The sequence below is a fragment of the Callospermophilus lateralis genome, chromosome 14 (genome assembly GCF_048772815.1).
Source record: "Callospermophilus lateralis isolate mCalLat2 chromosome 14, mCalLat2.hap1, whole genome shotgun sequence".
NCBI lineage: Eukaryota > Metazoa > Chordata > Mammalia > Rodentia > Sciuridae > Callospermophilus > Callospermophilus lateralis.
Genome location: NC_135318.1, coordinates 49,282,977 through 49,304,843, shown reverse-complemented (window position 1 = coordinate 49,304,843; position 21,867 = coordinate 49,282,977). Strand labels below are relative to the sequence as shown.

Here is a 21,867-nt window from a genome sequence, read left to right as displayed (position 1 = left end):
TGGGATTCTCCTGCCTCGGCCTCCTGAGTAGCTTGAGATTACAAATGTGAGCCACCATGCCTGGCCTGATTTTTTTTCAGTAACCTATAAGGGAAGCCAGATAAATAGTAGTTTGCTTAGTGGGTGTTAAGACAGAACAAAGGGATCAAATATGTGGCATTTCTAGGCTAATGTCTTGATTCAGTCTTTTGAAAAAGCCACCCCCTTCTCCCTAATAATGTATGGATGGTATAAATGCTCCTAGAAGAAACTAGGCAGAGAACCAAAACAATCAGGAGAAACCATAACTAGTAAATTTATATAAGAAATATTTCCTCCTCCTAGCAATCTTGGAAGTATAAAATAATCTGATGCTATTTTACTGGCAGTTTTTGAAAAATGTTGCTTTTAATGATTTATAATTCAGTGGTTTCTACATTATGAAGTATTACTAGTGAGGAGAAGATATATTTGGAATAGTTTTTTGACTTTGTATAACTAGTTCTTCTTGGGCTGTGATGGGGCAGAGTATGGACCTTGCTTGAAGATACCGGAAGTTACAAGATGAAGAAAGATAAGTGATAGAAAGCAGATTATATAATCGTGTTTTAGATGTGACTGTTCTGTTGACTGAGACAGCCTAGCCATGTGTCTGAGAACTTCAGTGATTGCAGTTCCCCATGCCTTGTACCCAGTAAGTGAGACACTTGAGTGCAAAGTAGGTACTATGGAGGGTACTGGAGGAGGGTGTGGAGTTAACAGGATATTGGCCTCTAATTTGGGTCACAGAGCTAAAAGGCTTCTCATCCTCAGAGAATATGCTAGGAAAAAATTGAAACCCTTGTTCTGAGGGGGTAGCCTGCCTTAGTAGAGGCAGCACAGCTTGAGAAGAAATATGTAAAACTACTTTTTTTTTTTTTATAAAAGAATACAATATAAGAAGATCCAGGAAAATAATTTTCATATTAATAAATAAGTATGTTACTTACTATATAACAAGCAAATATATATCAAATGTGTGATTTCCTAGATGTTATATTGTAATAAAGCTAATTGTAGTATCAGGTTGAAGTATTAAGCATATATTAGTCTAGGTTATGAGCAGATGTGAAGATGATCATGAAAATGATACATGAATGACTGCCTTCTAGGTAAACATTGATTACTAGAAAGATTATGGGCTTTAGAATCAGAAAATTTGGGGGTAGTCTCTAAAATGTATTACTTACCAACTTTTGGATGAACCTGAGCAGATTATATAATCATGAACCTAATTTCCTCATTCAAGAAAATGAAACAAATGAGAATAAAATATTTCCCAAAGTGAATGAGAAAATTAAATGTGCTTATTTGGCATAGTAGCACAAGGTCTACCATATTTTTGTTTGTTTGTTTGTTATAGTGTTATCTGTAGCCAAGCCAATGACCCTGCCTAGATCCCAGCTGGGCCACTCGCCCAACCAAGAAAAAAGCAAATAATGTAAAAAATAGAGCTGAATTTTATGCAGTTTGATCAAACTGGGAAGAAATAGCGAGGTTCCCTGGCTTGGCTCCCAAATAGTAGTATTAGCTTTTTGATAGCTATGGAAACGAAGAGTAAGGATTATTTTACTTTGGGGAATAACCAGGGATTTAAAAAAAAAGAAAAAAAAGCTTATAGTGAACAGTTCTTCTCATGAGAGTGTTTGTATAGAACAGCCTTTAATTCAAGGATTAGCAGACTTTTTCTGTGAAGAGCTAAATATTTTAGACTTTGCAGTCTACATGTGGTCTCTGTCACATATTCTTTGTTTGGCTTTTTAGATTTTTTTCCCTAAGCTTAATTTTTAATTTTTAGCTCATCAGACCATACAGAAATAGACTGTGAGTCAAACTCAACCCAAGAACCATAATATACCAACCCTTCTCTTATTTTATGGGTAATTAAGATTAAGGAACAAGGGAGCATAGAAACACTTTCCCTATAGCCACAGGATTAATGACAGGTCTTTCTTTGCCTATCTGTATATGATGTTACAGTAGGTAAATGCTTCCAAGCAGATTAGGTGAGAGTAAAGGAGAAAGATGAGAATTTCCTTGAGTTTTTACAAGGGTACTGACGAATCTTGACAGGAGAAAAAAAAGCTTATCTACAAAAGGGATTCTAGGTGTCCTTGGTAAGTTGAATAACTGGCTGTTCTAATTTGCTTGTTAAGATTTTTCTCAAAATCTTTAGTGTAGTAAAGGGATTGGCAAACTATTAACTCACTTGCTGTCTATTTTTGTATAATCAGCAGCTACCTACTAGATAAGAGTAGGTTTTATATTTTTAAATGGCTAAATAAAGTTGAATAAGTATGGCTCATGAAAATTATGAGATTCAAATCTCCAGATGCACAGTTTTTTTGTTTTTTTCTCTTAAGTCAGCCACAGCCATTTATTTAGTATTGTCTGTGCTGCGTTCATACCACCTTGGCAGTTGAGTACTTGCAGAAGACATCCTGTGGCCACAAAGCCTAATTTATGATTTGGCCCTCTACTGAAAAGTTTGCCAACTCCTGATCTAACCTGGAAGAGGATAGCTTATGTTATATTTCTTTAAATTTACAGTTTCTTTGGGGGTGGAGAGATGTGGAGATGAGAAATTTATGTAGGTCTGTGGCATTGCAATATCTTGTAGTTAGACAGGTAGGAGGGTGGGAGGAATAAATCCCATATAAAATATATTTGACATCTGGAATAGTCAAGATAAAGAGGTTAAAATCATAAAGTTTCCTGGGCTGGGGGTGTGTGTAGCTCAATGGTAGGGTGTTTGCCTAGCATATGCAAGGCCCTGGGTTCCATTCCCAGTACCACACCTGCCCAAATAAAAACAAACATAGATGATCGAGATTAGACACTCTTGAAATGTCAGATATGATCCACCCAAAAGCTTGTGGGGGACAAGGCAAAAAAACCTGGTAGACTCAGAACAGTGTTTGTTTAGAGATCTCCCTATTTTTGGAGAAGCACAAAGAGGAAATTATGTCTTCTAATTCTCCACATCTCCCATTTGATCTTTTCTGTCTCCCCTGAAATAAACTATTGCATGGAAATTTTCTAATATGCAGAATAGTAATACCTTTAGTCCAAGAAAGCTTTGGAGGGAGAGTTGTTTAAGTTGCTCAGATCCTTCTGGGAATGAGGTATGGGATAAAAGTAAATTCAGAGTACTGTTAAATACTTCACTGGTTAAACATTGGAATGAATTCTTCCCCTATAAGTACTTTTTGTATTTCTGTAATTATAGAAAATATGTATAGTTATAACCAGAAACAGCTATAATTTTTGTATCTGTAGTTTAGTATCTCAGTAGTGTAATTTGTAACCTCTTCTGATTTCTTTTTAAATATCAGGTGTCCTAGTTGCCTATGAAGGCTTGCCACTTCATCTTGCACTGTTCCCCAAACTTTGGACTGAGCTATGCCAGACTCAGGTAAAGCACATGAGTTTTAGATTTGGTCTTTATCTCACCTGGCCAAGTGGTCAGGAATTTTAGGAACAATGGGTTGGAAACTGGTTGTGTTTTAGAATTAATGGAAATGTTAGTTTAATAAACCATGGACATCTAGTTTCCCTTTTGAGGCTCTTTCTTTTATACTTCAGTAGATTTGTATCACAGGAAATATTTCAGATAAGCTGTTTATAATTGAATTTCATATCTGTAGGTCAGTATCTACATTCGTGGGAAAAGTCTAAAATGGGGAAATACCTGGGGAAGAAGCTTATGTCCCTTTCTCTCCCCTCCACTATTCCAAAATCTTTTAGCAGAAACCATGTTGCCTGGTTAGTTCTTCCTGATCTTCAGTTTTTCAACAGTTTTATGCATTGTTTTCTTACCAATAGTCTCATGAGAATAGGAAAGCTCCTACCTCAAGTGTCTTTAAGAGCCAGCTTCTTAGAATAAATTAGGCACATAAATAATGCTTGTTAAATTGAAGAGAACTGGGAAAACAAGCAAACAAGCCAGACTGATCCTAAGGTTTGACTCAGTTCTTGGATCTGGCCTAAAGAATCCCCTCTCCCTTTAAAACCTGAAAGAAAAAATTTTCTTTTTTCTTGATTGCATCTGCCTTACCCCAGTGGAAGAGATGAGTTTGTTGATCTTCATGGGCACAAATTTTTAACCACATTATAGTTTCACAAGTATGGTCCAGCCTCCAACTGGATGTTTCTACTAGATGTTTGTCATAAAGTACTGTAATGATTGTTATTCATTATGTCCTTTTCCCAAACTGAGAGGTCTTATATGGTATCATCTGTTTCTTTTGGTGAAATGTTACTTTCTTTTCTTCAGTAGGTCGCCTTGAGAGGCATGGGTCTCATTTAGCTATGGTAGACATTCAAAAAGTGATTTTCTGCGCCAGGCTGATGGCAAGCACCTGTAGTCCCAGCAGCTTGAGATGCTAGGGCAGGAGGATTACAAATCCAAGGCCAGCCTCAGCATTTTAATAAGATTCTGTTCAAAATTTTTTTAAAAAAGGAAGGGGAGGGAATGTAGCTCAGCAGTAGAGTGCCCTTGGGTTCAGTCCCTAGTAACAAAGGGGATGAGGGCTCCCTGGTTGGTTTTTGAGCTGAGTGGTTTGTTCAGTAAATTGGAGCAGACCTCTGCTTCCCCCTGCCCTGTTGATGCTGTTGCCCTTTTCATGGAAAAGGCAGACTTTCCTAAAACTAAAGGTCTAAAGACCTGGGTCCTATTCCTACTCTACTTTTATGTTCTTATGACAGTTCATTACCCTTATTAAGTATACACATGTGTATACTATCTAAACTTTATTCAACTTTTTAAAAAGTCTTTTAGTACATTAAAAAATCATATACAGGGGCTGGGGTTGTGGATCAGTGGTAGAGTGCTTGCCTAGCATGCATCAGGCACTGGGTTCTATCCTCAGTGCCACATAAAATTAAGATAAAGATATTGTGTCCACCTAAAACCAAAAAATAAATATTTAAAAATTAAAAATACAAATTAATAAATGATCAAAGGAAAGACTATTAGAGTAGAGGAAAGAAAAGGGAAACAGAAGAACAGGAAGGAAAAGGGCGATCATGAACTAAAAATGATTTACATGTATAGGTGTTTGTCAGCATGAACCCAGACTACTATGTGTAACCACAAAGCTCCAATTTAAAACAAAAAAAGTCCTTTTTTTTCCCCATATAAATACTTTTATTAAATCACACACCTAGGGAATATATCTCGTGTCTAAAAGCCAGAATGATTTGCAAACAGGAAAACCAAATTTTAGTGAAATTTCTGGGTACTTGGAACTACTAATTCTCTGAGATAACTATGAGTCCCTGAAAACATTCTCATCCTATTCTATTAGCTTTATCTTTCCAGTCCTTGTTAGTTCTTCTCAGTGCTAGATAGTAAAGCAACATTTCTTTTTTTTTTTTTTTTAAGGGATTAAATCCAGGGGCACTTAACTACTGAACCACAACCCTAGCCCTTTTTATTTTATTTTGAGACAGGGTCTCACTAAGTTGCTTAGGGCTTAAGTTGCTGAAGCTAGCTTTGAACTTTCAATCTTCATCCCTCAGCCTTCGTTTAAAGCATGTTCAGTTTTGACTTTCAGTTTCTTTCCCCTACACTCAGGTATATAGTCCAAATTTGTAATATTTTAATGTGTTGGGAGGACAGTTGGTATAACTGCAAGTTGCATAGACTGTGTTGGAAGTGTCTTTTCAACAATGATTTAAAGTGACTTTAAATGTCCTGTCATACATGACATTTAAGTCCCCATTATTACTTCATTGGTTAACCATCAGTGCTTCTTCTCTCCACTTTAGTCTGCTATGTCAAAAAACTGCATCAAGCTTTTGTGTGAAGATCCTGTTTTTGCAGAATATATTAAATGTATCCTAATGGATGAAAGAACTTTTCTAAACAACAATATTGTCTACACATTCATGACACATTTCCTTCTAAAGGTACGAAGAGCTTTAGAAACTGTCACTTCTAGTTAGTTAATGCATGTTTTTATTATGTTGGTCTTTTGGAGATGTTTTTTATACCATCTTTTTCAGGTTCAAAGTCAAGTGTTTTCAGAAGCAAATTGTGCCAATTTGATCAGCACCCTTATTACCAACTTAATAAATCAGTATCAGAATCTACAGTCTGATTTCACCAACCGGGTTGAAATTTCCAAAGCAAGTGCTTCTTTAAATGGGGTAAGAACTATGTAAAAGACTGGGTGTGTTCTTAAATTCTCCTTAAATCAACTCTGTTTGGCCTTTGTAAGATTTTACCATCCAAGTTACAAGCAATGAAAAAAAGTTTTTAAAAATGTGTTTGCTGTGCCTTGTGTGTACAGAGCACACTTCTATCACCTTAAAAGATGAGCTAATGCATGAAGTATTTTAAGAACAGTAAAACTACAAGGAAATATTCCCTTTATCTCTGCTTGTTTTTGCTTTTTGAAACATTACTTGTGATGTTTCTGTTACTGCCTCTGGCTCTTAAGTAACCTGAACAGTCTAATACCTATTGATTATAAAAGGCAGTTAAAACTAGAGAATTAGTTGATTTGTGTAGATCCCCACAACAGCTGTGTCACAGAATGGAACCTGGAAATATGTGCAAGAATATCACTCAGCAGCCTCCTAAGTAACAAGATGCTTACAAACCAGAACAGATTGTGAAGCTAAGTGAGCAAGACCTTTGTGACATTCACCAGAATTTAGCTTGAGAAACTGTGACTTCTATATTAAGACCTAAATTTCTCATGGATCATTGAAGGTTTGATTTTAAAATTAAGTCTCCATGAAGTTTTTTTGTTTTGTTTTTTCTATTTTGAAAAATACTGTCCTAAGTCTGTCTTACTTGACATGAGCTTAAAATTAGTGACTTAGCACTGATGAAATATAGTAGTATCCCAGTGCTGGCTGATTTTATCGTGTTTTGGTCCCCCCACCCCCCCACCCCCCGCCTTTTTTGTGTACCAGGAATTGAACTCAGGGGCGCTTAACCACTGAGCCACATCCCTAGCCTTTTTTATATTCTATTTTGAGACAGGGTCTCACTAAGTTGCTGAGGCTGGCTTTGAACTCAGGATTCTCCTGCCTCAGCAACCCAAGTCACTGGGATTATAGGCATGCACCACCAAGCCCACTGTTAGTATTTTTCCTAAAAAATATCAGAGAAACTAAACCAGAATGGACTTCTGGGAAAGTAAATAATCTGCGTTTACCTGCAAAATGGTTGTGTCAAAAGGTTGGCTTTAAAAATTGAAATGTTCCTCTCTGGGTTTTTGTAGGACCTGAGGGCTCTTGCTTTGCTTCTGTCAGTGCACACTCCCAAACAGTTAAACCCAGCTCTAATTCCAACTCTGCAAGAGCTTTTAAGCAAATGTAGGACTTGTCTGCAACAAAGAAACTCACTCCAAGAGCAAGAAGCCAAAGAAAGAAAAACTAAAGGTTAGCTTTATGGACATTAATACTCTACCTTTAGGGTTGGGAATGGAAAGAATGCATGATGTAATGGACTTTATAATGCTGTATATTCCATTGAATCTCCCAAATATAAATGTTGATAACAAAATTGCCTTCCCACAATTACTATCCCCTATGTGTGATCTTATGACCACTTCCAGAGAAGGTTTCATTTTGATATCTGTCTTCACAGATGATGAAGGGGCCACTCCTGTTAAAAGAAGACGTGTTAGCAGTGACGAGGAGCACACTGTAGACAGCTGCATCAGTGACATGAAAACAGAAACCAGGGAAGCCCTAACCCCAACTAGTACTTCAGACAATGAAACAAGAGACTCCTCAATTATCGATCCAGGAACTGAGCAAGATCTTCCTTCCCCTGAAAATAGTTCTGTTAAAGAATACCGAATGGAAGTTCCATCTTCGTTTTCAGAAGACATGTCAAATATCAGGTCACAGCAAGCGGAAGAACAGTCCAGCAATGGTAGATTTGAAGATTGTAAAGAATTTAAAGACCTCCACTGTTCTAAGGATCCCTCCCTCACTGAGGAAGACTCTGAGTTCCCTTCTACTTCTATCTCTGCAGTTCTGTCTGATTTAGCTGACTTGAGAAGCTGTGATGGTCAAGCTTTGCCCTCCCAGGACCCTGAAGCTGCTTTATCACTCAGTTGTGGCCATTCCAGAGGACTATTTAGTCACATGCAGCAACATGACATTTTAGATACCCTGTGTAGGACCATTGAATCTACAATCCATGTGGTCACAAGGATATCCAGTAAAGGAAACCAAGCTGCTTCTTGACACTAGATGTAGCATGTCTACTTTTAAGTACCCTCCCCCCCCCATGCTGTTTGTATAAGTTTTGCTTATTTGTTTTGTGCTTCAGTTTGTCCAGTGCTCTCTGCTTGAATGGCAAGATAGATTTATAGGCTTAATTCTTGGTCAGGCAGATCCAGATGAAAAAACTTGCATCTTCAGTATACTTTCTAAAGGGCAATCAGATAATGGATATGTTTTATGTAATTAAGAGTTCACTGTAGTGGCTTTCATTTAATATGGCTGTCTGGGAGAAACAGGGTTTCCTAGCCCTGTACAATGTAATTTAAACTTACAGCATTTTTACTGTGTATAATATGGTGTCCTCTGTGCCAGTTTTGTACCTTATAATAGAGGCAGATTGCCTCCGATCGCTGTGGTTCTTATTATCAAAATTAAGTTTACTTGTATACGGAACAACCACAAGAAATTTGATTCTGTAAAGAATCCTCTTTAGCTGTGGCCTGGCAGTATATAAATGGTGCTTTATTTAACAGAATACCTGTGGAGGAAATAAAGCACACTTGATGTAAAAATAATTGTTTTATTTTTATTGACATGACTGATTGCTATTCTGTGCACTTAATTAAACTGATTGTGATGACTTTTTATTTGTTTACATACGTTGCTTCGGTCTTCTCAGATGCAAGTACTGAGGAAACCATGAATGGGAGAAGCAATTATCCACTCCATTCTGTTTCATTACAAGTCTTCGTGGGAGTCCCAAAAAGCAATTCAGCCCATCAACTTCTTAGTCCTCTCTACCCCAGAGTGCATAACCGTTGCAGGGCTAACCAAAAAGGACAGAGAGGACTGTAACAGCACACAGTCAACTATCCCTCAAGTTAGCAGGCTTTTGAAATGCAATATGCCACTGTTTACCTAAGAGCTACACACCTTAACCCTAAAGTAAAACAAAGGATTATTATAACATGCCGTTTATTTTTTATCTTCTATAACTTAAACTACATCTGAGAGTAAGCTTGTTAGGACTACCTTTACCTTGGGAAGCTTCAACTATCTTTACGCCGTCTATTTCCAGAGGAAATCTATGGAAGGTGGGGTAAACAGACCTAATTTCAGGTTGCTTACTATTTTCAACTGAAATTTGCCAAACAATGCTTTTTAATTCTGTATAAGTTCCTGGATTTCATCCAATATCAAATAAATTAAGATTTGGGGGGGTCTTGTTTTTTTTTTTTAAGGAACGACAGGGACGTGAAATATGATACGTCCTACTATCAAAAAAAATGCCCTTATAAAACCTACTCAACCATTGAGGGTGGGCAGCTGGAGTAAACCTTTTATTTCTTCAAAATGCTGCTTCTGCCAACAGAATTTCATATTTTCTTCTTTACAGACAGGAACTCCTTTACAGTCCAATTGTAATTCCGTTTGCCCTAGAGTAGGTACAAAATTCAGTGCAACTGTTGCATAGTGTTCTGGAAGAAAAATAGGAGCCTTATTACTGCTCTAAGAAAAGGAAAATTTCTCCATACCAATGTGAGTGTGGTTGGACCTTTATACGCAAAGGTCATATAACATACCTTCTGGCCAGTTCCTACACCTCCATTTCATGACAATCTTGCTGTTTTTTAACTGAAAAACAAAAGAAAATTCCACTGAAAACACCTTTTAAAACCTCCCACAGTACAACACAGAAAGACAATCATTTTCAGTTAAAATCCCTAAGTACGAGAAGAAATCAGTGAACAATACCTTTCAGTTTTACATGCTGGCATGACCAATAATCCATTCTTTACTGCTAACAGCAAATTAACATCAAAGAACAGTAAGTAATACTGGTAGCCACAACTGAGTCAATGTCAAGGATGAAGTAAGTGACATTAGGCAACACACTCTAATGACAGAACCAGAGGAGGGATTGATTGGAGTTCAGACCTTTTTATCCTCTTCCCATGCTAGGACTAGATCCCAGCCCAAGATTTGTTTTTTTGAAAATCATTAAGCATCTGCATGATAACTGACAGTTTATAGCTTTATCATTACTTCGAATACTTAATGATGTCTGTGTGTATATAACCACTTTTATTTTACGAATAACTTTATAAAATTTTCAAGATAATATGAGCTCAGATAAAGCCCAAATCAAGTTAAAACCAGCAGAGACATAAAGACCAAGCAAGTCCCAGCTTTAACCCTGTGATTACTTACCAATTCTATGTATTCACCAGTGATGTTCCCATCAAACATTTGGAATTTTCCTCCTTTTTCAGCTTCTAATACAGCAGGAGCTTTGGAAAATTTTTGCACCAACTAGCGAAGCAAAACAACAGACATGACATTCCAACACATGCTGTTACCGTGTGTGTGTGTGTGAAGGTGTTGGGCATTCTAGGCAAGCACTTTACCACCAAACTACACTCTCAGCCCTGCTATTACCTTTTTAATTTAAGTGTAAAGTACATTATTTAACTCTGGGGTTTTTTTGTTTTGTTTTAATCCTGGCCACATCTTTTGCTTGCTTTCTTGCCTACAGGGAGAAAATTTGATTAACTACTATATCCTATAACTGCTGATACAGGCCCCCAAACCATCCATCTTTGTTCCCTCAAATTATTTAGAAGCCATTCTCCTTCATTTTCATCACCACTGTCCCATAGCACTTCAATCAAACCCAGAACCACAAGGAAAAACAACACCTCCTGTTCTTTGTGGCACATTTTCCCCCAATGTCAGCATTTAGGATACAAGCTTAGGGAGTTGACTTACATCCTTCACGGTGAAAATGCCATATAGCTGCTCTACTGTTGTATCAAACAGTTCTGTCATGTGCAGAGCCACAGTGGGAATCCTTACGCCCAGTGCTACTGGAGATGAGGCATGAGCCTCAAGAAGAGAAGAGGTTCCAGGGAATAATGAAGCACATCAAGAGAGAACAATGCTGGGATTTTAGTCTTCTCAATAAAACCATCCCAAATTCTACACTACACCTTCCAAACACACATGAAAGCATCAAGAAAAGCCTTTTTCTTAGCTCTATCAAGTCTTCACTTTGGAAAAAGCTTATTGTTCCTATGAGCTCTTAAACTCTGTTCCAATCCCAGGCTATGGCTAAACACCCTTTAATCCCAGTTGGACATACCCAGGGGGTATAACAAATGGGATGAAAGATGATCACACTTAAAGCTAAAGGGTGATACACATGCACACATTCCCCAATTCTAAGAAGAGGACCTAAAATCTCCCACCCCCAAAGTCAAGAGAAAAGTTTCTCCCACTGTGGTATGTGAACCTAAAAGTCACCTGGTAAGGTTTTATAATCTTGCCTAGCAAAGAACACTGCCTGCCATCCACTCATGTGTGTATACCACTGGTGTGTGTGTGGATACATATGTTTATATGTTTGGGGGTGGGGACAGTCCTGGGAATTGAACATAGGCCCTTGGGTGTTCCAGGAAAGCACTCTACCACTGAGCTACCTTCCCAGCCTGAGACTCATTTTTTTTTTTTTTTTTTTTTTTTGGTACTGGGGATTGAACGCAGGGCCATTTGGCCACTGAGTCACATCCCCAGCCTATTTTTGTATTTTATTTAGAGATGGGGTCTCACTGAGTTGCTAAGCACCTCACCATTGCTGAGGCTGGCTTTGAACTCGAGATCCTCTGTCTCAGCCTCCCAAGCCACTTGGATTACAGGTGTGCTCCTGAGACTCATTCTTGATGGAAGGGACCATTAAAAGTCCTGTTTACACATTTTCTTACATCAAGAATGAAAATTTTCAGTGTGGGGATGTTGCTCAGTGGTACAGTGCTTGCCTAGCATGTACAAGGCCCTGGGTTCAATCCCCAGCACCACAAAACACACAAGGGTCTCCTTTTATCATTTCCACAACAAAATGGCAAATCTTTAAAGTGTCACAGGGGATGCAAGGGTAGATTAATGCCTTCCTTACTGTTCTTCATCATCAATAGACCATCTGGAGCTTTGATTCACTTAAGCATTTCCTTTATCCCCTCCCCACACTTTGGCACCAAAGGTCTCATACCTGCAAGGTATTTTCACTTGGTTTCCTTTTAACAGTTAATTCCTGCGTTGACAATGCTTTTGTTGGTAAAATCATTCCAGTTGTAAATTCTATAAAAAAATGTGGGAAATGGTTTTAATAAAGATCTATTTCCTTTTAAGCACAAAGAGTAAGGTAGAAATAGCATGTGAGAAAATAAAAAAAAATTGATATTTGTAAAAGAATTCCTACAGCATTTTGAGGATTTCAAGACTACTCCATAGACTACTGGTGCTTCACATCACAAATTTTATGAAGCAACAAAAGTCTGCTATTTTCTTTTTTCAAATTCCTTTGATCAAGTTCTTTAAAAAAGTAGAATTTTCAAAACTTCTTTTCCAAATAGCTAAGTTTTATATGATTAACTCACCTACTATCAAAACTGGACACTTTCTGGTTGCTTCACCACCACCTCACCAAGCTTGTTCTCACAGTTTTCAAGTCTGTGAGCCAGCCGCACACATGCTACATGTGCAGTTTTGTGGGAAAAGAGACAACCCCAAACCTATCTATGCCAATACTTCGATGCTTAGATGGCAGGCCCAAGAATGAAATGCAGGATACGGCCCTGCCGAGCATTCTGCCTGGTGGGAAACTCCTCTAATTCAGGGAGAAGACAACAACCTCACTTCCATGCAGCACAGGAACTATCTAGGTGTATCTCAACTACACCTATAATACCTGCAATCACTTGCATTCATACATTCATTCATTCAACAAAATTTATTAAGCACCTACTCTGTGCCAGGCATTGTGCTAGATGCTGGAGGTACAGCTGTGAACAAGACAGACACCTTCCATGCCCTCATGGAGCTTATAGTCTAGCAGGGAAGATAGACATTAAACAAGTAATTACACAAACAACTGATTAGAAGATTTTCATTCCAGAAAACTATGATTACCAATTCTGTAGTAAAAATGATTCATGCTGTGTACAATACCGATGATCATTAATTATAATGTTCTTACCCATGACTTAGCTCTCAACATCGAGACTACAATTTATTCTGCAGTACACAGAGGTGTGCTTAGAGCTTAACCTGGGAATCCAGACCACAGTGCAGAGCATAATTTGGGTAAATAGAAAAGGAACCCTCTGGTTCACAAGGGATGCCTTCTTTACCCGTCTTAAGTGCCTTCAGGTAATCTCCAAGGGCCTCCCTGACCTTGGCGGTGCCTGCAGTTTTCATAAGATCCTTCAGTATATCCCCATCTCCTTTCTTTTTACTCACGTTCACCTACAAATCAGAAAAATACAAACCTAAGAAAAATCTGGTTTAATGTATTTTTGCAATATTTGGCTCTATGGATATGGAGAACCGTGAAGGTTGGGGAGGGAAAGAAGTGGCAGCAAGAAATATGGCAGGTTTCTTCACTGGAGAGAATGTAAAGGCTTCTAAATCAAGGGTGCACTGATGGGACTGGTGGCCAGACCTTGAATAGAATGTGAATCACTACTTGCATTTGAAATTGTGTGCACTTATGTACATGAATCAAATTGCTGATGTAGTCTGCAGTTTTTATCAGGATCTAAAAAATGTGCTGTCTAGTATGGCAGCCACTAGCCATATCTAGCTACTGAGCCCTTGAAATGTGGCTGCTCTGAATAAGATGTACAATGAGTTTTATATATAATATACACCAGACTCCCAAGACTTAGTATGAAAAAAGAATGGAAATACCTCATTAATAATTTTTTTATATAATTACATGTTAAAATCACACTTTTATATATTGGATTAAATAAAACTTCATTTAAATTATTTCCTGTTTTTTAATATGGCAACTAAAATACTTAAATTGCATATGTGGCTTATATTATGTTTACATTGAACACCTGTGTTCTAGAACCCCAAAGGCACTATAATCAGGAAAATGGAAGCAGGGAGTGGTGGTGCACCTATGTAATCCCAGTCACCCAGGGGGCTGCGGCAGAAAGATGGCAAGTTTGAGGCCAGCCTGGGCAACCTAGAGACACCCTATCTCAAGAGAAAAGAAAAAGGACTGAAAGGACTGGGGATGTGGGGATGTAGCTCAATGGTAAAGTACCTCAGGTTCAATCCCCAGTACTGCAAAAAAAAAAAAAAAAAAATGGAAATCAAGTCCCCATATAACCTGGCCGTTGGCTACACACTTTGACAGGGAGGAGAACTAGGCAAGGGAATGTATGGAAGAAAGAACAGAGTACAGATGGAGAAGGTAGAAGGAGAAGGTAAGCATCAAGAGCACTCAGTGGTTTTCTCAGAACAAAAGAGATGTTGGTTTGAAGGCGCTTCAGTCCTGATGCAGTTAAGCTGGGCTTCGTGCCCAGGCCTCTTCAAATCTAGAGTTTGTTCTATAATGTTCCTGAGGGTCAAAATCTAAAAGACCAAGTTAACATGCTATTGAAAAGCTTCTCAGCTGATGATCTGAATATAACAAAGTGAAACCATCCCAGCCCCTGATGTATGGCCACACCAGTCTGAAGGCAGCCCTGCCTTTAGGGCATTTGATATCCTTCCATAACGGCCAGTGGGGAGATTGTGCACACACCAGGCACTGCTCAGCATGACTGAGTTCCTGCGTTTTGGGAAGCCTTCATGTTAAGAACATTCACAAACCAAAAAAGACCCTTCACCAGACTATTTTGTTTCGGAAAATATAGCTGCTCTACAAATGGTCTCTCTCTCAGAGACAGGCTTTCCACATCAAGAGGGCACCACCAGCAAGCCAGGCACAGGACTGACACAGGCTTCATCTCCAGGAGGACCGGGAGACCGGTCAAAAGCAACACCTACTAAATATTAGTTTACAAAAAATCATGACATACCCAAGGGAGAACAGCTAAAGGCCGAGAATTGTCACTTAGAGGGAAACAGCAAAGGTACAAGGAAAGTGAAACAAAGTCACATTCAGCAAGCCATGCAAGTGGCCTGAGCACTGGACAGTACATACATTTTTGTCACATTTTAACCTGGTGACACCCCTGAAGCATAAATTATGCCCATTTTCCAGATGAGGAGGCTGTGAAGGGTACAGTCACCTGCCCAGGGCCCACCTGGTCCCCAGGGGAATCGAGGCTTCCTGGAGCTCCTCCTCTTCCTTCGCCACTCTAGCTCCACACAGTGAAGCATCCTTCTTGGAAAAGAAACCGTCCAAAATTCACCACAACTACCACCCAAGAGTCATAGTCTGGGAAACAGTTATGCAAATACCCAACATCTATAGCCGAAGCTGGAGTTGAAAAACTGAAAAAGAAAAAAAACTCCATCGGATACCTCGGTGTCATCTACTTCATTTTCTTCAGAAAGGTTTGGTATCTCAATCAATCCTTTGTGCTTCACACCAGACTCTTTAAGTGTACCTAAAAATAAGCAAAATGGGTTCTTTGATTTAAAAAAAACACAACTGGTTTTACGCAAAACAGAGGTCTCACCTCCCTCAAAGGTTGCAGCCATATCAGAAAGGAGCAGCCAGGACAGATGGCACAAGACTGGCTAACCAGATGTGCACAGAAATCAGGGACAGCAGTTTGGCAGGAGGAAGAGGGTCCGTAACTTGTGTTTTCCTGTTTTTTTTTTTTTTTTTTTTCTTCCCCGTTATGGTACTAGACTGCACCAAGGCACATTTTACCATTGAGCTACATCCTCAGCCCACAGTCCCTCTCCACCTTTATATATATATATATATATATATATATATATATACTTAAGGTCAGCTTACTTTCTTTCCCTCCCTCCTTCTCTTCCTCCCTTTCTTTCTTTCTTACTTGGTGATTCTGGGACTTGAACTCAAGGCCTCATGAATGCAAGGCAAGCACTTTACAACTGAACTACATCCTCAGCCCCTGCTTTTTTTTTTTTGAGACAGAAATTTGCTAAATTGCTGAGGCTGGCCTTGAACTTATGATCCTCCTGCCTCAGACTCAGAGTCAGGTGAGTGCCCCTGAACTCTGCTCATATTTCCCTTCTTTTCCCAGTGTTCTTTGGCAGGTCAAAGCAGGATGAAGAGCTTTCTTAATAGGGAGTAGCCACTTAGGGATGGAAGGACAGAAAGGGATAAGGAGATCTGATTACAGAAAGTATGAAGGGAAGAGGGCTGTAGTTCCCAGAAGTTTCACATGGTCTGTGTGTGGCTGGATTTCCTCCAGGACTTGAGTGCGCCTACTGCAAGGACACAACTGCAGCCCTCACAGCTGCCTTCTGCCTGTAGCCTGGGATTTTTATATTTTAGTTGCACATCACTCCTTTATTATACTGATCTGGAAAAAGTATTTAGTGCAGTTACATTCAAAATGACTACTGAGCTCCAATGGCAGAGCCAACCAACTAGAACATTTTTCAGAAATCAGACACAGCAAAAGACACATTTGGGCATGACCTAGAGGCATTTCACTGCCACTAGACAAGGTAGGAAAGGAGTTCTCAGGTACACAGCAGAAGGCACTCCTATGCCTTGGAGGTCAAGGAGTATAAGCATCAGAAATGGCTTATTTTCTGATGACCACATGTAAGACTATCTCAAGTGCTTTTTTTTTATGGTCAAAGTAAATGTAACACATAAATAAACATTTTTGTGTATGTGTGGTGCTGGGGATCAAACCCAGGGCCTTGTGCATGTGAGGAAAGCACTCTACCAATTGAGCTATATTCCAGCCCAACACATAAACTTAATTCAGGATTGATCCCAACCTTGCAGAGCCTCTGGAGACAAACAGGAATTTTTTTTTTCAGAAGTAGTTGGACACCAATACCTTCATTTTATTTATTTTTATGTGGTGCTGAGGCTCGAACCCAGGGCCTCGCATGTGCTAGACGAGCGCTCTACCGCCGAGCCTCAATCCCAGCCCCCTGCCACCTTTTTTTTTTTTTGTAATCACAATGCAGGTTACATTCACCCTCCACTGAAATGACTAGACCTTTCCTGACTCCCCTCCCCCGACCCCCAAAGAGACCTGAAGAGTGCAGGACTCACTTCCAGAGCACACACCGCTCTCTGGCTTCACATTGGTCATGCCTAGGCATGATCTTCCTCACCCTTCCTTACACAAGTCCTCAGCACTCGTCAAAGCCCCAGTTAGCACCTCTCAACTCTCCAGGATAAGAGGAGGGCTGTCAGCATGGACTGAGCTCCAAGCCACACAGGTGTCGCTTACTAGAGCCTTTGAGGGAGTAGATGAGGAGACTAAATGCTAAAATGAAAACGGGAGCTACCAGATAGGCCTATAGATGTGGTCAATGTGAAATGTGCAAGGTGGGAAGAGGTGCAGAACAGTGACGTAGGAGTGGAGGACGTCCCTAGAACAAAGCCTTGCTTGCTCTCCTTCACTTCTTGACTGCAGCTTGCAGGGCTTTATGCACAGTCTGGTCTCTTCATCCCACTGAAACTACATGGGCTTGTTGGGCTTCATGTTCTTATAATTCACAGACAACGGGAATGATAGCTGACAGATCAGCTCCAGGCCAGCATCTTCAGAGAGGCCCTCCAGGTGCAGGATGATGACCCAAAGGCTGGAGCCATGCACTGTGATCAGGGCTGTGTCACTCCTGGAGCTAGAGAACTATTTCTTCATTCCAGAAGGGCTACTGCTTTGGGCCAAGGAAAAGGAACAGACACAGGCCAGGAGGCTCCTCAGGGACCTAGAGCCCTGCCCTGGGGAAGAAGGCAGGAGCCAGCAGTAGCCAGTGGGAGAGAAACTGAGGACAAACTCCCAACTGGAGGGTCCTATTGCAAGGCAGGGCAGGGTAGAACTGCTTTTGAAGCTTGCTGCTGCCTTCCTGGGTTCTGGCTCCTGCTAGGAAGGCAGCCCCAGGCTGTGGCCAGGTACAGGCTGATCTCCAACAAATTCTCCAGAGAAGAGCTAACTCTAGGGTTGAGGCCCAAACTTGAACACAGCACAATCCTCCACAACCAGCTCCCACCCTTTATCCTCTTCTTCCTTTTCCTGTGTCTCCATATCCTTGGTTATTTATTGCACACACACTGTCCATCCAGCCAGGAGCTAAGTACACAGGAAAAGTCAGCCCAAACTCCCCAAAAGTAAAAATAACCAAAATGTCCATCAACTGATGAATGGATAAAGAAAATGTGTTCCATCCATACAATGAAATGTTTCTAGGCTACAAGAAACAATGAAACACTCATGTGTATTATACCATGGACAAACCTTGAAAAACATGAAGTAAAAGAAATCCAACACCAAATACCACATACAGTAAGATTCCTTTTAGGGACTGGGGTTGTGGCTCAGCCGTAGAGCGCTCGCCTTGCACATGGGAGATCCTGGGTTCGATCCTCAGCACCACATAAAAAAATAAACAAGTGAAGTAAAGGTGTTTGTGTCCAACTACAACTAAAAAATTTTTTAAAAAAGATTCCTTTTATATAAAATGTTCAGAGTCAAATCTATAGAGATAAAATGTAGATTGATGGCTGCCAGGGGCCTGGGAAAAAGGAAACCGGGAATGACTGTTAATGGCACACGGTTTCTTCTGGGGTGAAGAAATGTTTTAAAATTGTCTGTGGTGACAATCTGAATATACAACTCTGAATATACTGAGAAACCACTCAATGATGCATGTTAAAATGGCTGAATTATAAAGTATGTGAATTGTATCTCAATAATTCTGTTATAAAAATAAATCCCTGGGGCTAGGGTTGTGGCTCAGTGGTAGAGCACTTGTCTAGCATGTTCGAGGCCCTGGGTCCGATCCTCAGCACCACATATAAATAAATTAATTAATTAATCAAAGATATTGTGTCTACCTACAACTAAAAAAAAAGAAAATAAAAATTCCTGCCCTGATGAAGAGAGGAGGAGGAGTATCACATAGAGCATACTAAATATCAACACTTTAGGGAAAAATGAAGTAGGAAGAGAGAGGGTACAAGGAGGGGGTCTGCAATTCATTACAGGATAGAGAGAGAGGGCTTCACTCAGGATAAGAACCTGAGGAGGCAGGCAGCTGCCAGGGAAAGGGAGGCTGTCCCAGGGAGCAACTCCATGAGGCTCCAGCAGGGGAGCCTGTAGAAAAGGGTCAGCTCAGCCCAATGAGCGCCAAGCAGCCTGACTGCAGGAAGAAAGGGGAGCTCCAGCTTCTGGGACCCAGCAACACCAAGGGCAGTCTTAGTGTCAGGAACTACTAATGCCAACTCAGAGGCCTAAAAGATATTCACTGAATGAATAAACCAACTGACCCAGGCTATTCGCAGTTCTACCCCCCCCTCTCTTCTACCCTCCCCCCCACACACACACAGAGACGTTACCTTTCCAGCCCAGCTTGATGTTCCACTCATAGAAGAAAATCAGCTTTCCTTTGCGGCTGCTGCAGGAAGCCTCACCTTCCATCTGCTTCAGTTCACTGACCTCACAGTGGCCAGCCTCATTCTCCACAGTGATGCCCACCAACAGCTCTCGGAGCTTCCCCTTGGACCAGCTGGTGGCATCTCTCTCTGTCCTGCCAGGGATCATAAGGGCACAGTGGTGAATGGAAGCCCAGGCTGCTATCCACCAGACCAGACTGGGTACCCCGGTGGCATCCAGGCCCAGCCAATTCAGCCCAAGTCCTCTCAAATTGCCTTGAGAAGCCTGCCACCCTCCAACATGCTTCTCCAACAAGCTTCGTACCAAGTATTTTCTAATCCTCCTGCTGAGTTCCTTGTTATCAGCCAAATCATATTTTGTCTTTTAAAAAACACTATCTTTTGGGGGAAAGAGGGTCTAGGAATCTCACACATTGGAAATAGATGGGCAAAGCCTGGGCCACATATATGTAAATGGGGTAATAATTGAAAGAACACCAATCATGACAAAACCAATTACAAGTGTTTCCACATATGCATTACCTCATGCAATCTTCTCAAATAATATTCCCATTTTGGAGGAAAGAAATGGGCTAAGTCAGTGCCCTATCCATGGAGCTGGGCCTAGGAAACTCGCAGCGCCCAGAAAGTGCCAGCCAAGTCATGCTGCCATCCCCACAGGTTGGTGGCTTGGCTCTGACTTAGGACCTGTCTCAGAAGGCTCTTGTTGGTCTTGAGGTGCCCCAGCCCTGGGGACCTGAGGGCATCCCTTCCTGAAGCTCTAAGGGAGAGAGGGAGGCAGGCATCATCCCGAGTGTTTCTGATAAGGTACAAAGAGGACGCTAACTAGCTCAAATTCAAAGAAAGCAGGGCTCAAGGGTGGACCACCAAGTTATTTAGGTGCAGAAGGACCCAAATTCCTGCGGTCCTTTCCACATCAAGGCATCCCCCACGCACACGCACACACACAACCCCACTCCCTTTTAATATCCAGGGGCATCCAGAGGGCAGAGGGTGGGGTGAGGCCAGAGGCCCTAAGGTCTGCGGCCTCCCTGAGGCTGTCAGAGGAGAAAGGGTACATCAGAAGTCACTCGTGGGGCCCAGCCTAACTTTCAGGGAGGAGCCTGAAGCCGGGCGAGCAGGGTAGGGAGGAGCGCCACCTCCTGCCTCAGAGGGCCCCAGGGCAGCGGTCCTCGGCCGCCGGGGAGAGCGCCTGGCCCAATCCCACCCAACCCGCCCGGCCGCGAGGCCCAGGGAGGCCCGGTCCCTGCGGCCCAGCCCGGCTCCGGGAGGACAGAGGCCGCCCGCCGCGCCCCCGCCCGCCGCACCAGTGCCAGTTGTTCACGTTGGTGCCGTCCTCCCGCTCCTCCACGATCCAGCGCGGGTCCCCCTGGCCCCACTTGGCCATGGCTGCCTGGCCTCCGCGGAGAACAAGGACAGACCGCGGCGGCTGCGGCTCCGCGCCGGCGTTTCCGGCCTCCGAGCCGGGAGCAGCACGCTCGCAGCGCCCAGAAAGTGCCAGAAATCCCCGCCCCCGGCTCCGCCCCGCCCCGCCACCCGCTCCGCTGCGGCTCGCCGAGGAGCCCTGGCCGGGTTCCGGGAGGCCGGAGGCGGGGGGGGGGGGGGGGGGGCTGGAAGGGACTCGGGCTCGAGGGCCCCGGGCTCCGCTGCGCGTCTGGCCCCGCAAACGCCAAGAAGGGGAAGCCTCGGCCGCCTGCGAGTGGCCGAGACACGACTCGGGATGCTTATTGCGATTGCAGTTATCTCCAATGACAGGCAGCGCGGCGGGGAGTAGGGGGACGCTGCGGGCTGCCTGCGGCCGGCTGGGTCCTGGTTTTAGGTGAACCCGGAGTTTGAGGACGGGACCCGACCCCAGACCCAGCGCGCTCTCCGCGCGACTCGGTACCACTGCGCGCGCTCCCACTGCACCCTGTGCAGGGTTTTGTCCCAAAGTTCGTGCACAGCTGTGAACCTCGCTTGTCTTTTGGAGGCCAAGTCTCTGGCCTTTCCAACACCTGGTGGAATAGCACGAGCTACCAAGTGCTGGGTTACTTCAGGAATATTTACATTTTATTCATGTAATAATCCTGTAGAGAGAATGAAATATTGTGATTGCAAGCTCATGTGACTGCAGCTCAAGGCACTTTGCAATAAGTAAGGGGGTATTAATGATTTCCTTTTATAGGTTTTCACCATCTAGCAAAAACTTTGTACCAACTGGAAAATGTTACTAAGGTTTATGTGGAGATTTATTTTGCAGATAAAATGGGTTTGATAATGTAAGCGGGGAGAGTACCTGGCTGTTCTATTCC

At 41.9% G+C, this 21,867-nt stretch overlaps 2 protein-coding genes across 5 annotated transcripts in view; one reads left to right on the top strand and one right to left on the bottom strand.

Annotated features, from left to right (window-relative positions):
• The window catches only part of Usp34 (ubiquitin specific peptidase 34), a 224,002-nt gene extending 215,216 nt beyond the window's left edge, over window positions 1-8,786 (top strand). For all 3 annotated transcript variants that reach the window (XM_076832908.2, XM_076832907.2, XM_076832909.2), the window contains 5 exons: window positions 3,354-3,433; window positions 5,791-5,931; window positions 6,028-6,171; window positions 7,257-7,416; window positions 7,625-8,786. In XM_076832908.2, the coding sequence (XP_076689023.2) occupies window positions 3,354-3,433; window positions 5,791-5,931; window positions 6,028-6,171; window positions 7,257-7,416; window positions 7,625-8,232 (1,133 nt within the window). In that variant the 3' untranslated portion in view covers window positions 8,233-8,786. The remainder of the gene's footprint in view (window positions 1-3,353; window positions 3,434-5,790; window positions 5,932-6,027; window positions 6,172-7,256; window positions 7,417-7,624) is intronic.
• On the bottom strand, window positions 8,778-21,046 carry LOC143380143 (activator of 90 kDa heat shock protein ATPase homolog 2). Of its 2 annotated transcripts, XM_076832910.2 has the most exons (9): window positions 20,884-21,046; window positions 19,520-19,710; window positions 15,532-15,617; window positions 13,398-13,512; window positions 12,257-12,345; window positions 10,981-11,097; window positions 10,423-10,524; window positions 9,795-9,846; window positions 8,778-9,689 (listed from the first exon to the last, which is right to left on the bottom strand). In XM_076832910.2, the coding sequence occupies exons 1-9, from the start codon at window positions 20,961-20,963 to the stop codon at window positions 9,517-9,519; spliced, it is 1,005 nt and encodes a 334-aa protein (XP_076689025.1). In that variant the 5' UTR covers window positions 20,964-21,046; the 3' UTR covers window positions 8,778-9,516. The 2 variants fall into 2 exon arrangements, with proteins under 2 accessions (XP_076689025.1, XP_076689026.1); XM_076832911.2 differs by lacking the exon at window positions 10,981-11,097.
• Window positions 21,047-21,867: the final 821 nt, after the last annotated feature.